This window comes from Vanacampus margaritifer, chromosome 1 (assembly GCF_051991255.1).
Source record: "Vanacampus margaritifer isolate UIUO_Vmar chromosome 1, RoL_Vmar_1.0, whole genome shotgun sequence".
NCBI classification, from domain to species: Eukaryota; Metazoa; Chordata; class Actinopteri; order Syngnathiformes; family Syngnathidae; genus Vanacampus; species Vanacampus margaritifer.
In genome coordinates this window covers 3,676,877-3,693,529 of record NC_135432.1, presented here as the reverse complement: position 1 = coordinate 3,693,529, position 16,653 = coordinate 3,676,877, and the positions used below count along the sequence as shown (strand labels likewise).

The 16,653-nt window shown below is 40.7% G+C and overlaps 1 protein-coding gene across 3 annotated transcripts in view; it reads left to right on the top strand.

The window, feature by feature from the left end:
- LOC144057626 (histone deacetylase 4-like) overlaps window positions 1-16,653 on the top strand; it is a 58,358-nt gene that overhangs the window by 15,799 nt on the left and 25,906 nt on the right. The window contains exons 3-4 of one of the 3 annotated variants that reach the window (XM_077575440.1): window positions 5,896-5,964; window positions 14,399-14,679. In XM_077575440.1, the coding sequence (XP_077431566.1) occupies window positions 5,896-5,964; window positions 14,399-14,679 (350 nt within the window). Of the gene's footprint in view, window positions 1-5,552; window positions 5,965-14,398; window positions 14,680-16,653 lie in introns of those variants that run through there. The other 2 variants (XM_077575431.1, XM_077575447.1) reach the window with 2 other exon arrangements.

Here is a 16,653-nt window from a genome sequence, read left to right as displayed (position 1 = left end):
GAATAATGATGAAACTTAGTTATATTACAATGCTAATTGCTGCAAAACAGGAAAAAAAAATCGTGATGAAAGAATATTTCTTTTGGTGTGTTCCATGTTTTTATAACAATAGAACACACTATTCTGTGGGCCTTGCAAAATCAGTCAAAATCCAGTCGGGAGCGAAGGGGGTTGCTTCAGTGAAAATGGCTGGGAGTGAATGAATGAGTTAAACAATTATACAGGGATGTGATTTTTCCGCTAATTCGTGGAATTCCGCTTTTTTTTTTATCTCCCCCCCCCAAAAAAATCCTATTTTTTTTAAAAAAAAAATAATTTTTTTTAGTAGTTCATTGTGTATGCACATGACTCCGACAGATAACATCTTCTGCTATAACAAAGACATTTGTGGTATGCTCTAATATGAGTTACTTTTCATTTGGTCATGATACAATTATTTGTTCATGAAATTTGAACTCTTCAACATTATTTATGTGTTAACTTAGTAATCACATTAGTTTGATATGATGATATTCTCAGTGATAGTTTTTAAAAGCAAAGGCAGTCCAATGTTTTTGAATGTGACTGATTTTGAGTTGACTAAAACTGCCATTTTAAATGGGATAGTTCAATATACATTGAAAATTTATGCTGTTGTTTTGTCTATTTCTTTGTCATGTGAGTGCATTGAAAGTACTTAAAAACACGGAAAACCCATGAGCTCCGGGGGGCTGCGCCCCCCTTATCCCCCCACCAGGGCACTGCCCTGGACCTAGCTGGGTGCCAGCGGCCCCCAGACCCCCGGCTAAATTTTCAGATAATTTCACTTTGGTCAAATCACATCCCTGATTATAGTCACGGCGCACATGAGTGCCATCGTAGAGGGTTGCACTACATGAGCATCTTCTGACTAGCCAGGAATCAGCCAAAAAGGATGAGTTGAGGGTGACGGTCCATGCAAAAATCATTCCTTAATACTGGGTTGTCTTGCTAATTGCACAACGGCATTCATTGATTTACAATCAATATTGCTTTGTGACTATCTATATTGATATTCTAAGTGCGATTGACTTGAAGTTACACTGTGATGATTATGTATTCCCTTTATTTCTCGAACAATGTACTAGCTTGGTCTATCAGAAAAGTCCCGGGAGTACAAAAGATATATTTCACAAGATATATTTCAAATTCAAACTCCAATGTATTTTCCTTCTACGTAATCCCCCTGGAGTCGAATGCACGTTGATAGGACTTCTTCCGGGATTCCGTGCAGCTCAGTCGTCACGGCCATCTTGATGTTATTTTCGTCTTCAAAACGAGTTTGTTTGATGACCCTCTTGAGTTAGTTACATAAGAACTGAACACACACAAACAACATTTGAAACAAGAATATGTTGCATGTACCAGCACTAGTAAAAACACAGTCTGATTAATATTGCATTTGTGGAAAAAGCAATAAATGAAATAATTCATTAATGCAATGGCAGTGCCATGTTGGGGGGGGGGGGGGGGGGTCGCTGCATTCTGTGTGATGCTTTTGTTTATTGATATTTGCAAAACTGTGTGCCTATGAATGCAATAAACAAAGAAAACGCCAGTGCGTGACCATTGTTCGGCTTTTTATGAAAGCATGAATTGTCACTATCGAATAGTTTAAGAACCGATTATTCAATCGATTAATCGACTAATTGGATTCATTTTAATTTTGCATTTAAGTGTATTACCAAAGCATTTCCCCCCCCTGATTAACCAGTGATTGGTGTTTATTTTGTACTTTGTATTTATATAGTGAAATATAGTAAAAGGCGATTGATGTTGTACTATGTTACCGGTTCAATCATTGTTTTTCAAAGACTAGCAGATGTTTGCAAATGACTTATTTTGATTTACTCATTCACTCACAGCCATTTTCACTGAAGCATCCCCCTTTTGACTGATTTTGCAAGGCCCGCAGAATATTGTGTAAAGATTAGAGTCTCTTCTTTCATCAGGAAAAAAAAAATATATTATATATATATTTCTCACTTCACATTAGAATATAGCTAAGTTTCATCATTATTCACAAACCTGTTTAGAATTGTGTGGAAATGAGCTTTGTTGCAACATGGCCCTGGTTGATCTCTTATACTCTACTGCCATCTGCTGGTCGTTTTTTGTAATATCTACCATTGCTTTAAGCGCCCTGTTCAGGTCAGAGGCTGCATCAAAGCCTTCTGTATGCTCTAGCATAAAAAATAAACATATAAATACGTCTTTGGGACACTTAAAACATTTAAAATGGTATGTATTTATGTTTTTGGAAGCAAATGAGTTCAACAGAGAAGATACTTGGTCGTCTTCCATGAAGGGCTACAAGAAATCAGTGAACAATGCTGAAATCAGAGGATTTTAACAATTTTAAATTGAATTTAAAAATGGCGCCAAACAATTACTCTTTCTATTATTATTAAAATAGATGTTGATTAATTTGATAATCGATTACTTTCAATCGATTAATTTTGGCAACTCTAAAAGCATGAAATGACTTTCCTGTCTTGGGTTCACCCAAGTTGGCATCAGTTCCTCTGATGTCAGCCAATGCCATCGGGAAGTACGTTTGCGACCCAGAGGGAAATAATCCCCAAGGATTGGACTGTTTCATTTACTTGCATTGTTGCAGTCAGCTTCACCTTGCCCACAGTGGAGTCAACGCGGACAACTGCCAGAGCGGCGGCGCAGTGAATTCAATGACACGGGGGGGCTCTCGCCATGCCGGAGCAGAGCGACATTCAGCAATGCGGCAGACAAAGTGACCCAGCATCTCCCGCAACCTTCGTTTACGGCGCCGTCCATCACACGCTCGCCCCTTGACGAGCATGAGCCGCATTCGCTCGAGTTGACTGACTGCGTGCCCGAGGCGAGCCCAGGCTATTTATAGCTCCCCGTCTCTTTGTATGCTCTCCCATTGGGGATGTGAGTAGAGGATGAGGAAAAAGGGAGTGCGGCATAACAAGGTTTGCTTGGAGATGATTGGGCCCTGTTGCAGAGGGCGCCTGCGGTTTCACGGACACCTGTGCTCCGCATTTGAATCTCAGGTATCAACTGTGCGGTTTGGACGAAAAGCCGTGTTTTGTCAGTCTTACCGCAAGCGAGACACCTGACCAACCCCGCCCTCCCCCGCCCCCCTCATTTTCCTCCATTAGCGTCCGAGATGTAAATCTGCTTTGGGTAATTTGTGCAAAAGTGGCTTCAGATTTCTTAGCAAGCCACAGGTGTCATAGCATGGAGTCATTTGGATTGCAAACTCCGGTATTTTGCGAGGGATTTGATTACGCTCATCACAAAGGGGATCTGTTTGTTTTGGAGAGGCGAGGCGAGACCGTGGTGACTGCCTGTCGAGTTGATTTGGATTTTTGGGTGTACAATTTGATTCAGAATCGATTTTTGATTTAAAATGATTTGATTGACAATGATTTCTGCTTGATCTATTCCAATCCGCTTTAAGAAGAATTGCCTTTTTTTTTTATATTTACGTTTCTTAAGCTTAGAAATGTAAGGAAAGCGCCCTTTTCCACAACTGCTACTCTATGTAGCAAACTATAAATTTAACAGCTTTTATGGTATAAATTCTGAGTCAGATAATGAAGAGTGTTGCTGGTTTTCCAGCCATTTATTACACTCCCGTTGAGGTTAACTGTACAACTAAACGTACAAAACCAAGAGAGATTACACAGTGCACACTTAAATGCAAACACACTTTGTTTAGCATGTTTGCTAAACATAGCTAACTCGCACCCTAACCCTAAAGCACAAGTCTGAAACTTCAGGCTTATAACTATGATCCACTGTATTTAACAAACAGGTTGCAATCTGTTTCATGTTTAAATAGCATTGAAATAAAATATTAAGGCTTAAATGTTCCATTCACTCATTCACTCCCAGCTATTTTCAGTGAAGCAACCCCCTTCACTCATGGCTGTTTTATTGGATTTTGACAGATTTTGCAAGGCCCACAGAATATTGTGTTCTATTGCTATAAAAACATGGAACTTACCAAAAGAAAGATTAGAGTCTCTTTTTTCATCAGGAAAAAAGTATATTTCTATCTGTTTCCGCAGCAGTTAATATTAGAATATAGCTATGAATTTCATCATTATTCACAAACCTATTGAAACACTGGGGAAAAGAGCTTTTTGCAACATTGCCCTGGTTGATCTCTTATAATCTGCTGCCACCTGCTGGTCGTTTTTTGTAATAACTACCATTGTTTTAAGCGACCTCTTCAGGTCAGAGGCTGCATCAAAGCCTTCTGTATACTCTAGCATAAAAAGGTTAGAGTCTCTTCTTTCATCAGGAAAAAAAAGTATATTTCTATCTGTTTCCGTTTGGCAGCAATTAACATTAGAATGTAGCTAAGTTTCAGCATTATTCACAAATCTGTTTAGAACAGTGGGCTTTTTTGCAACAGGGCCCTGGTTGATCTCTTATACTCTGCTGCCACTTGCTGGCTGTTTTTGTAATTACTACCATGGCTTCATCTGTTCTCTTCCCGTATCAAAGCCTTCTAGCATATAAATCAAAACAAATTTATAAATAAGTCTTTAAAATAGAACGTATTTATACGTTTTTTTGGGGGAGCAAATTAGCTAATATAACACTCTTCCATGCTTAAATCCGTGTGAATCCTAACCCAAATTAAGACATTTTGTCTTTTAAACATCGATTCAGCCGCTTATTGGATCGATACGAGAATCGTTTGCTGTAATATCGCGATATATCACCGAATCGATTATTTTTATTTTTTTCTAAACATCCCTACTCTCTTGACTCTGGTCGTCACGGGGATTGGCGCGTCTGAACTTGGGCAAGACAAATCAGCGCAGGATGCGTCCTGGAGCTTTGCTGCTAATTAAGCATATGTGCCAGCCTGGTCCAGAGAGAGTTCCCGAAATAGGCAGACGCTCGCCTGTTTTCCTCTCTCGTAGTCGTCCAAGGGGATTTGACATGGGTCTCATCTCCCACGCAGAGAATAATTGCATGTTTTTTTGCCTCAGATGTCTCCTTGTGGATCAGGTGATTAAAGCTAAAAATATGAGTATTAAATATTGGATCTATGTATAAACACAGTACAGTGTGTGTTGGTGTGAAAGCGTGTTCATTTTCCGCTCCCTTTTTTTGCACCCCTTTTTGGTGTTTTGCCTCCATTCCTCCTCGCCTCATCCTCCCCTCCTCTTACCTCTTGTCTTCCCCTACACCTCCTCCTCATTCGCCTCCATCGCTCTCTGTCACTCTGCTTTTTATAGCCATTTCTTCCCAGGGCTCGGCAGCTACAAAAGCCTTTTCATGTTGCCACTATAATTACAGCCTACACACACACGCACACACACACACATACCGGTATATACAAACAGGCATACACCGAGGAGCGCACCAAAGCAGTGTGTGTGTGTGTGTGTCTTTGTGTTTGCATGTGTGTGCGTGCTCCGCATGTGCTGTTATACACAAAAGGGTGAGCTATTTTTACCTCCAACGACCCCCCCCCCCCCTACTCCCCCCACACCCACCCATCCGCCATCCCTCTTTTGCCGCTGCCAGCCACGTTTGCTATGCTGAGCACAGGCGGTATCATTGGAGCCCCGCCGTCCCCCCCACCCATTCGCACGCTCAACTCACGGCGATGCAGGCTGCTCTCGCCTTCACCATCCCTCACGTGCGAGTGTGTTTTTGGCCACCTTTGAAAATTGCTCATGTCACAGCCAGATGCTGGCGCAGTCGTCGCAGCAGCAGCAGCAGCAGCAGGATACACGCTCGGCGTCAAGCAGATCGCTTGAAGCCCGCTCGCTCGGACCGAAGCGCCTGATTAGCGGGGTCGTTGCTGCAAGCACATCCCGATGTTGCGGACCATATTTGAAGCGGAGTGTTCTCTCTCTCCCACAGAGGGGATCCTGGGGAAGGAGCAGGCGCTGGAGGTTCTCAAGACGTCGCCGCTCAACCACATCCCAACAGGTTGGACACCCCATGCTTGCTTGTTTGTGTGCGTGAGTGTACGCATCCGTGTGTGTGTGTTAGTGTAGTTGTGCTACAAACCACATCCTGTGCAGCTTTGCAATCAATCAGTTAATATGCATTTTTGCACTAGTTAGTGGAATTTAGTTTGAAAACAAATAAGAATTTGTTTAGTTGCTTTTTTTTTTTTTTGAATTGAAGGATGTAGTGCGTTTTTGGAGTGATGTGAAATTGCTCTTGGATTTTTAGAAAAGGAAAGCTGTCCAAAAATAGCAAAGCAAACACTTGTGCATCATCTCACTGTCTTCTTCTTCTGCTGCTGCTGCTGCACGGTGAGGACAGTTGTTCTTTTTTTTGTTTATTCTGTTATCCCAGAACACTCTAAAAACAGGCGGGTCAAAAATAACCCAACTATGGGTCAAAAATGGACCGATCCTCGATTCGACCCAACTTTGAGTCAAGAAATGTGTCTTTAAGCGTAAAACTAAATTATACATATTGGTCAGATCCTTTACATGGGTCAAAAAGTTGGGTCAAATTAACCTATAAAGCGGATCGGTACATTTTTCATCCATAATTGAGGTACTTTTGACCATACGTCCGATAATAGATGAATAAAAACCTGTTAACTTCAGGGAACTATTTATTTAAAATTTCAGGTAACATTAAAAGAGATGCTGCTGACCTTGGGAACTCTCTGCACTTTCTGTTTTTGTTTGAAATTAAAACTAAGATAAGTACAAATTTAATTAACTTAATAAGCTTCCAGGGTCATCAGCATGTGCTAAGTTTAATTAAAAACTAAGTATGTAAATAGTTCCCTAAAGTTTTTCTACTGTAAATAAAGTTTTCCAAGATTTCAACATAATTTCTTAATTTTATGTTGTTGTTTTTTTTTTTTTTTTTAATAAAAAGTGCAGGGAGTTCCCAGTGTCAGCATAATTTTTTTATACAATGACAATTTAGATAGATCCATAAATGAAAATATAGCGAATATAACTAATTTGAGGTTTTCGTCAGGGTTCGTAAATGCTTTCAAAAGATCTTTGCAGACAGTGACAAATTGTTTGAATATATTGAAAATTCTTTGGGACAAGTAAACACTTGTGAACACCTCACAAATCCTCATGAAATGGGGGGGGCACTAACTTACTTCCTCTCGTGGGGCTCTCGAGTGAACTACTAGTTTACCACTTTTTATCTTTCTGCAGCTGAGCATCAAGCAGTCAGAGAGGTCAGTAAGCTTGTTAGTTTGGAAGAAGTATCATCTCCATCTTGTCCCAAACCTCACGGAGGCTTTTCATACGCCCTGCATGCCATCAGGGGTACTTTCTGCTGCCAGTTAAGCTGATTAAATATTGAGACTCACTGGAATCACCTCTTTAAAAATTCTCATCGTCTGTTGTCTTGGATGGAAAGCCGCGCTTGGCTATGCTGGTCGTGTCTTCGACCCACTCCTGTATCTTGAAGGCAAATATAGTTTCCTTGCTGATGCAAATTGAGGGTTTCGTATTAGTCAGTCAATATTTGTTGTTTTGAATGTCCAAGTAGGGAGAGCTGAAGCAACAAGGTAAGCGAACTCAAGTTTGGTTGAACACAATTTCATGTGACTTTTGTGCCATCTCATAATCTGACCTCTAGGCCATTGCTTTAAATCCATTGGTGTGCTAGATGTTTGTATGGAGCGGGTGGCGAGTTGGAACTTGCTTTTAGCAGAATGCTTCAGCTTGACGTGGCCTTTGAAAAAGGGTGTCATGATTGCAATCAGACTTTGCTGCTTGGTTGGGACTTGGCAGAGACTTGTTTATGGTTTACTGATAAACAGTGTTAAAACTTTAGAAAGCTCGTTATTACCATTTTCAATTTCAGTTAAAACATTTGAATCTCAATTGATTATTGAGATCATAATAGACTTGTTGCTGATTATTTTGCATTGTGTTTTGTTATGAGGGCATTGTGACAGCCACGGCTGTTTAGAAACGCAATTTAAATAAAGATGAATTGACTTAACAGATACAGCTCAAGTTTTCTCCTTTGCTTCCAAAAACGTATAAATACGTTCTATTTTAAATATTACCATGCTCCCAAAGACGTATTTATGTATATATATATTTTTTTATGCCTAAGCATACAGAAGGCTTTGACGCAGCCACTGAACTGAAGAAAATGCTTGAAGCAATGGTAGTTATTACAAAAACGGCCAGCAGGTGGCAGCAGAGTATAAGAGATCAACCAGGTCAATGTTGCATAAAGCTCTTCCCCCACTGTTTTAAACCGATTTGTGAATAATGATGAAACTTAGCTATATTCTAATGTGAATTGCTGCAAAACGGAAACAGAAATGGAAAAACGGAAATCTACTTTTGTTTTCTCGATGAAAGAAGAGACTGTAATCTTTCTTTTGGTAGGGTCAATGTTTTTATAACACAATATTCTGTGGGCCTTGCAAAATCAGTCAAAATCCAGTAAAACAGCGAAGGGGGTTGCTTCAGTGAAAATGGCTGCGAGTGAATGAGGTAAGGATTCAAATGTCAAATGTTTTTTTCTCATGCAATTGAGGCTAATGTATTTGTATGGTTGCAAATCTTGTATGGTTAATAATTTTGGTCAATGAAATTTTATGCCGTTTCACCTACAACGCTTGCTTCGCCCACCCCCGGAGGCCAATCAGCAAGCCTCCCTGTCACTATTATACTCCATAAATGCAAAGCTGTTAATTTTTACCTTCGTAACTCCCCTGTTGTGAAATTCAACATATCCTCTACTCTACTAGACTCTCCTCACCATCAGGATTGGTTAAAGGAAAATGATCTGCCACATTTTACTAAACAGCTCCGCTCGGCCCAGCATGGCATCATTTACGTCTAATGAGTGTGAAGCTGCGGCGGTCGGACAATAGTCGTACACAGTAAGAACTGATTTACCCAGATCCCAAATAGCGGGCGCTAAATAGCGTGCTCACTCGCTCGAACAGATTGTGTGTGGTGTTGGCAAGAGGTGTAAAAAGGCATGCAAAAGTAAACTGGATGAGACATGCGTTGAAATCTTTGGGCGCAATCAAGTGGGGGATCTGCTCAGAAGTCATGAATAAGCAGGGAATGAATGAATAGGAGAATTTTCAAATGCAGAACCATGAACATTCAGAGGTCCACTGAATATAAAATATTACACCTCAGGACAAGTTCTCCTAGAACCGGTGAGCCGTTTGTTGTTTCCATAAGGACACTTTATTAGGAAATTGACCTTACCGTAAAAGATGTCATGTGTGTGTTTTGCTGCGGACAAACAAAGCAATTCAGCTCCCGGTGATGCATTGCGTGGTTATCTAAAAGCAAGAAAAAAAATCAATCAAAATGCTTAAACGCTGTAGTCACGGCTTGTGTAAGGGAGATAACCGTTATCCCGATGGAGGAGGTGTCCAGTTGATTCCCTTCCCTAAACCCTCAACTACCAAAAATGTCTGCGCTGGATCAAACTTTGTGGACGACCACACAACCAGTTGAATCCCTCCAAAATTACCCGAAACTACAACGTCTGCACTAAGGTAATGTTCTCCATTGTTGTTTTTAGTCGAAGGCTAACGATGGCTCCGGGTAGCTAACTTTCCTCACGTTTGTTGACGTCCTATTTACTATTAATGCCAACAAAACGAATAAGTTTATTCTTACCCTGCTTGACAGGAACAATGTCCAAAAACTTTGGTTTTATTGACAATCGGTGGAAGTGAGTGAGGCGACTGTCTTTTTCTGACTTCTGAAGCAGCAGGCAGCGAGCGATGTGTATTTCTATTGTTTTTTGGGCAAAATTGGTGAGGGAGTATAGAAACCCTTCACTAAAAATGTAAAGCCCCTCTGCTTGCTTCGAAGAGAAATATTGGCAATCCTGAAAATACTTGACCAAGAAATCACTAGGAAGATCTGACAACTTTGCCATTACTGTGGATGCACTTAAGCTCATCGTGACCGGTAAATGTCGGAGTGCGCTGCTCGTCGCATTTAGTGGGCGGGAAGGGGCGTGTCACGGTAAGGTCAATTATAAGCGAGCAGGACAACGACCTGGCCTGTCGTATCTCGTATTTAAGAGGCTTGGTCACCATCGAAAATTTGGGCGGTCACCGTAAGTGCAAAATAAAGTTTGAAGTGATGGAATCGGAAGTGTTAGTGGAAGAAGCGAACAACATATGACTAAATAAATCAACTTCTTTGATCATTTTGGGGAAACCAGCAACTCCATAAATGCCGTGTTTTTGTTCCATTTAATTCGCTCTGACTTTGTGGCCTTCCAATTTTTTTTTTACACAAGCTAAAATGTTTACACCGTCGTATCTCATTTTGCTAGCACTGCATTGTGTGCTTTCACGTACGGTAGTAAAAGACGTCAAATCAGCCAGTGCAATTAATCTCGGTTTTGGTAGATTACGTTGTTCATTCTCATCTGTTTGCATATACTCCTCGGGCAATGCACAAAATGGACTGTGCGAAATCAAAATCGAGTGCGTTTTAGAGATGCGATCCGGTTAGGACAGTAGATCAGCTTCCACATCTGTTCGCGTGCACAATCAAGTTTTTGCACACGAAACCTTTAGCAAATTAGGCCAAAATAATCTGAAATCAAAGATGCCCACCTGCCTTCTTGCATTGTCTGGTATAAATAAATAGATCCGAATTGAAGCCAGAAGAGTTGTGGAGTGTGCCTGAGGGGGTCATAAACATGTTGTGGTTTGGTGCAGGGAATTGGCAGGACAGGACGGTGGGTGGGGATGGAGAGTGGAAGATGCTGTAAGGGATTGGGGTGAAGTTGGAAACTCCCTGAAAGAAATATGTGGGGAAATCAGTTGCGCCTATTTTTCTTTTCTAAAATTAATTGAATGACGTTTAGGGGGTTGAGGAAAAGCCACAATTATTCAATCAGCAAACGGACTCATCACCTCAGTGATGCATGCAAAAACACGGTTAAATAATTAAGACATGAAAAACTTTTTTTTTTAATTAAAAAATACAAGTACCCTCCAAAAGTATTGGAACAGAAAGATATTTGGGTTTCAGATCAAAAGATGAAAATGAGACAAACGTTCAGAACGCTAACTTTTATGTCTTGGTACATCTAGATGTGTTGTACAACTCGGGACAGAGCACCTTTTGTTTGAACCCTGATTGTATCACTGGCTTCTACGCATTGGAAGTCCTTCGATGGCTTCATGCGGAACCATTTTGCGGGTCTATTTATTTGGGAAATGCGGGAAAAATTCCACGCCAGGAATTTGAGCTTGCGGTATTAAACCAGAGTGGGGAGAAAGGGAGGGACAATGTTGTTAACAGCATGATGACGGCTGCGAGCAAGAGGCAGCCTCAGATATATTTGATTGCCCTCGTGAAATGAACGTTGAGTGTTAGAATCAATGGCAAGAGGAAACCACGCTGAGAGACGAGGTGAGTGTGTGTGCGTGTGTGTGTATTTGAGAGATGTTAGTTCCTGGAAAAGCACAGGGCTGCGTAATAAACCAACCGAATGCTCTGTGATGTCACCGCTGGGGAAATGAGGCAGACGGGAGCGAGAGACAGTGAGTGGCCTAGCAGGTTAAAGACGGCAAGATGATGAACACCGAGTGAAAATTGCCAGCCGTGGAACGCAATAAGGGCGCTCCGGTGAGCAGGAAAGGGAGTTCCCTCGCGGAGGGGGGGGGGGGGGGAGAAACGGAAAGCACTGATGGGTAATAGCATCTCCGTGTTGCCGTGCGATGTGAGCATTTGTCAAGCGTGCCTTACGAGGGACTTGATGTTTGTCTTCATATGAAGTGCTTTTGTTTTGCCAGGGACTCACCACTCGTATAGGAACATTTTGTACAGCGAGCGTGGGAGTGTTAGTTACGGCTTTGCATTAACCAGGAGTGGACTGACGTTAATTGGCTCGCTACTCTACTTCTTTAGACTATTTTATAGATAAGAGGGGAGAAAGAAGAAAAACGGGATTTATAGAAACGTATTAATTTTTTTTTATTTTTTTTAAATATATATGTTCAAGTCCCACTAGTCTAAATATGTTATTCTGTTTAATATTGCGTTAGTGGAATATGAGTTAAGCAGCCATTTTTATCCATCTCAGGGGGCGGCCATTTTGCCACTTGCTGTCGACTGAAGATGACATCACAGTTGCTCAGGTCTCAGGTAACAACCAATCACAGCGCAGCTTCAGAAAACAGGTGAGATATGATTGGTTGTTCCCTGAGCAACTTTGATGTCATCTTAAGTCGACAGCAAGTGGCAAAATGGCCGCCCCCTGAATTGGATAAAAAGGGCTGGATTTTGCTTCATAACTCATATACCACGAATGTAATATCAATCAAAATGTCATGTCTAGACTAGTGAGGTCACATATAACATATTGTCGACAAGACATGTTTAAGGTTGACTTTGAGAATTTGTTCTCATCAAGCTATTGAGGGGAAAACTTGCTGCATCACACGCCTGCCATTCTTGTCTCATTCAGTTAAACAGTGCTGCGTTTAATTGAATATTCAGAATCACAAATGACAGAAGACCACTGACAAAAAGCCCAGATAAACAAAATGGAGCGCTTATATGCTGTTTTCAAATCCTTCAGCGACTACCGATGCAACTTCCAATCAATTTATTCACTTGTCAAGTATTACAGTTTCATATTTACCACCATTAGGGCAACCTGAAGTTTACCAGACAGTCACATGTGAAAGAGACACCCCATAGAAGCTACTTAAAGCGCCTTGGGTGGGCGCACCAAGACAAAAGCAAACAAGACAGCAGTGACAAAATAAAAACTAAAAAAACAAAACCACACCATAACACTTCCTAAAAACAAACAAAAACAAACAGGACGTTGATCCAAGTCAATAGATTCAGCCAAATTGTAAGTATCTAGTCAGAAATTAAATTGTTATTTTTTCTTAAAGATGTTGATGTTGAAGTGCAACCGATGGACAGGGAAATAATTTACTGACTGTGACGGTGTACAGCTGGAGATCGCCTCTAAAATCTGATTATCTTTAGCCTCAGTTTCAAGTTATCCTGTGATACTTACCGATCAGCTCCGATTTCTTCTCCCTCAGATGCGCTTGTCATTTGGTGAGGCAAACATGTTACAGTGAAATTAATTGCACAGAATTTTCTTTTCCAAAAATATTTGTCATACTGACGTTTCAGGGGATGAGGAAAAGCAACAACAACGTGAAGATGGAAAAGGTTTAGGGCCAGAAGAATTCAAAATTTATTTATTTGTTTATTTATCAGTACTATTATTATCACTTAAAAAGGCAGAATTCGCACTTTAAAACAGCTTCATGCAGAACATTGAATTTTGAATCGCTACTGCCACACGTGGCCGGAAATTGAAACTGCAACACTCCCTTCTCACGTACACTTATGTGCACGTGATATCACATCTGCAGACAGAGGGCGGGAAATTCGAAACCGAATCCAGTCTAAAAACTATTGGTCAGAAGCTTGCAAATGTACCCATTGTGAACAGCTAAAGTGTTAATCTGCTAATTAGAAGATCTTTCGGTCATAAATGGTCAACTAAAAAAGGCTATTGTAAAGCTATTCTGGGGCAAAATGTTACATAGGGGGCCTTTATAGTCAGAATTTTGTGATTAAAGTCAGAATTTCCAGATTAAAGTCAGAATTTTAATTCAGAAGTGAAAATCCTGCCAATCTTTTTTTTTTTTTCTTCACTGGCCCTAATCCTCTTCCGTACTTTTCTTACGTGTTTCAATAAGAAAATATTACATTTTATATTGATATTGTTATTATTATTATTATTTATTATTATATTAATATTTAATTTTTTGTGTGCTTTTTTACATACTTCTTCATTCTATTCTAATACAATGTAAAGTATCCAATCCAGCCAATCAGATCTGTTATGTCTAGTCTCGATAGAAAATATGATTTTAACCCTTTCGGACCCATATATTATTGCAGTGGACAAGACATATTTGCGTGTCTAAACCAATAAATACGCATAATTTGGATGATGTCAACACTTCTGCTTTATGATTGGATCGTAGCTAACCAATCACAATTGCAAGTTGATTTGCATTGATGATCATGTTACATATAAGCTTGGTAAGTTTACAACATGTTGCAACCATACTATCCTGGCGTCCACTATAACAAATAAAAACATCAAAATCAGTAAAAATAAATAAATAAATATATATAAATTGCCCAGCAGAAACATTTGAATGGGTCTGAAGGGGTTAACATGGAGCTAGCATGGGGGAAAAAAAAGAAGATTTATGCTTTTGCATTTGAACTCTTCATCATTACATTGATGGTCATAATGTTGTGGCTGGCCGATTGATTTAACAAGTCCTTCATCATTGATACCTGTCCGTCCATAAATGCGGCTGCGTGATACGTTTTGGCCTCACTCGTCATCCTCTCTTGTCTTCCAACAGTGGATATCAATTCAGCCCTGCCCTTGCGCCTCCCGCCCGCCGCCATCCCCATGGATCTGCGCGTAGACCCGCACCAACAGGTGTCCCCTCTGTCCCCACCCCGCCAGCAGGTCGGTGGGGGCGTGGCCCCCGCTCCCGTGCGCGAGCAACAGCTGCAACAGGAGTTGCTGAACCTGAAGCAGAAGCAGCAAATCCAAAGGCAGATCCTCATCGCCGAGTTCCAAAGGCAGCACGAGCAGCTTTCCCGCCAGCACGAGGCGCAGCTCCAGGAACACATAAAGGTAAATCATCATTATTTACCACCCTTAAATTGGCTCTTTAACTCCCTGTGAGTAGAAGAGAGCAAGTCATTTTGGCTCCATTTACTCCAACAGGGATGGAAAATGTGTGCAAACTGTTGGTGGCCCGTATATTTCTGTTAAGATGCTGAAAATTAGAGGCAAGACTCCATATGAGAACTCCACATGGCAGGCATCAAGCTCACTGGACTGGAAAGTGAATCGAGATCAGCACACCCACACTCGCTGCCGCTCTCCTGTGGGGCGGAGATATCTGAAAAATATTCCTGAGCTCATTTAGTAACAGTGTTAACATTATGCTTGTAATGTGCTCCTAAAGCTGAATAAAATTGATTGTGAGGCAGGAGATTAGATTGCGGTATGGAGGATTATATGAGCTAGAGTGAGTCTTTCTTTTTTTGCCCACACTCGCCTCCTTGCTTTTATTTCCTTTTTGCTCTACCGTCTATCCATCTGCCCTTACTGCCTTACTGTGTACGTTTCCTCTTCTATTCCTTCCTCTCTTTTTCTCAATTCCTTCCTTTGTTCCGACTTTTCTACTTTCTTTCCTCCCCTTTTTTTCCTCTTCTCCCTTCTGTCATTTCCTCTTTTCCAACCACCCTGCATTTGACCTTTTTCTCTATTTGCCATTAGGGATATTGGCGTCGATCTTTGTAACTCATTTGCTCCCAAAAACATGTACAAACATTCTATATTATATATTACCATGGTCCCAAAAACGTATTTATGGCTCTTTTTTTTTTTATGTTTTTTTTATAATGCTATTACAGAAGGATTTGATGCAGCCTCTGAACTGAAAAGAACGCTTAAAGCAATAATAGTTATTACAAAAACGGCCAGCAGGTGGCAGCAGAGTATAAGAGCTCAACCAGGGCCATGTTGCAAAAAGGCTATTTTCCCCAGCGTTTGAAACAAATTTGTGAATGATGAAACTTAGCTATGGTCTAATGCTAACTGCTGCAAAACAGAAACAGATAGAAATATACTTTATTTTGGTATTTTCCATGTTTTTACAGAACACAATATTCTGTGGCCTTGCAAAATCAGTCAAAATACAGTAAAACAGCCGGCAGGAAAGACGGTTGCTTCAGTGAAAATGGCTGGTAGTGACGGAATTAAAAATCTGACGTCCGATTTATGGTAAATCTAAAACCATTTTAATTTCTGTGAAATATTTAAAGTTTCAGTTAACTTTATAAGAGATGCTGCTGACCGGGGAATATTCTGAACCTTTTGTTTTTGTTCGACATTAAAACAAAGAAATGTCAAAGTTTAAGATTTCAGGTATTTTTAAATATTGGAAAAAAATATTTACTGTAGAAAATTGTAAAGAGCTATATGTGCTTGTTTAAGTTTCCATGTAATTTTTTAAGATGTGCTGATAACCTTGGGAACTCCCTGAAGATTTTGTTAGAAATTCAAAAGGATGTCTATTCTCTACAATTAAAAAAAACACGTCTACATTTTGAAAAGTCTGAAAAATTGTTCAATAAACATGCTTTAAGACGTTATAACAGAGTCAAGATTGGCATTTGTATATTAAAAAATGTCGACGCCAATATTCACCCCACCCCTAACTGAAAATGAATATCGTCTCCAAATATCGCCGGTTATCAGCCTCCTTCAATACTAATAATCTGCATCGGTATCGGCCCCGAAAAAACCCTATCGGTCTATCCCTATTTTCCAATCATCCTTTCCTTTCTTCTACTTTCCTTCTTGAGGGATTGGCAATGTTGACGGGAGGTCCTTCCGCTTCTGTGGGGCTGCGAGATCACTCTGGTGGGAGCCAGTGACGCACAGCCCTGCCAGGGAGGCCCGTCCTCAATCAGACCCATTCACAGTGTACACACACTCGCGCACACGCACAGGCCGGCCGGCAGCGAGCCATTAAAACATACACTTGCTCTCAAATGTCTGCAAACGCGTGGTTAGACACATTTACATTTACAGACG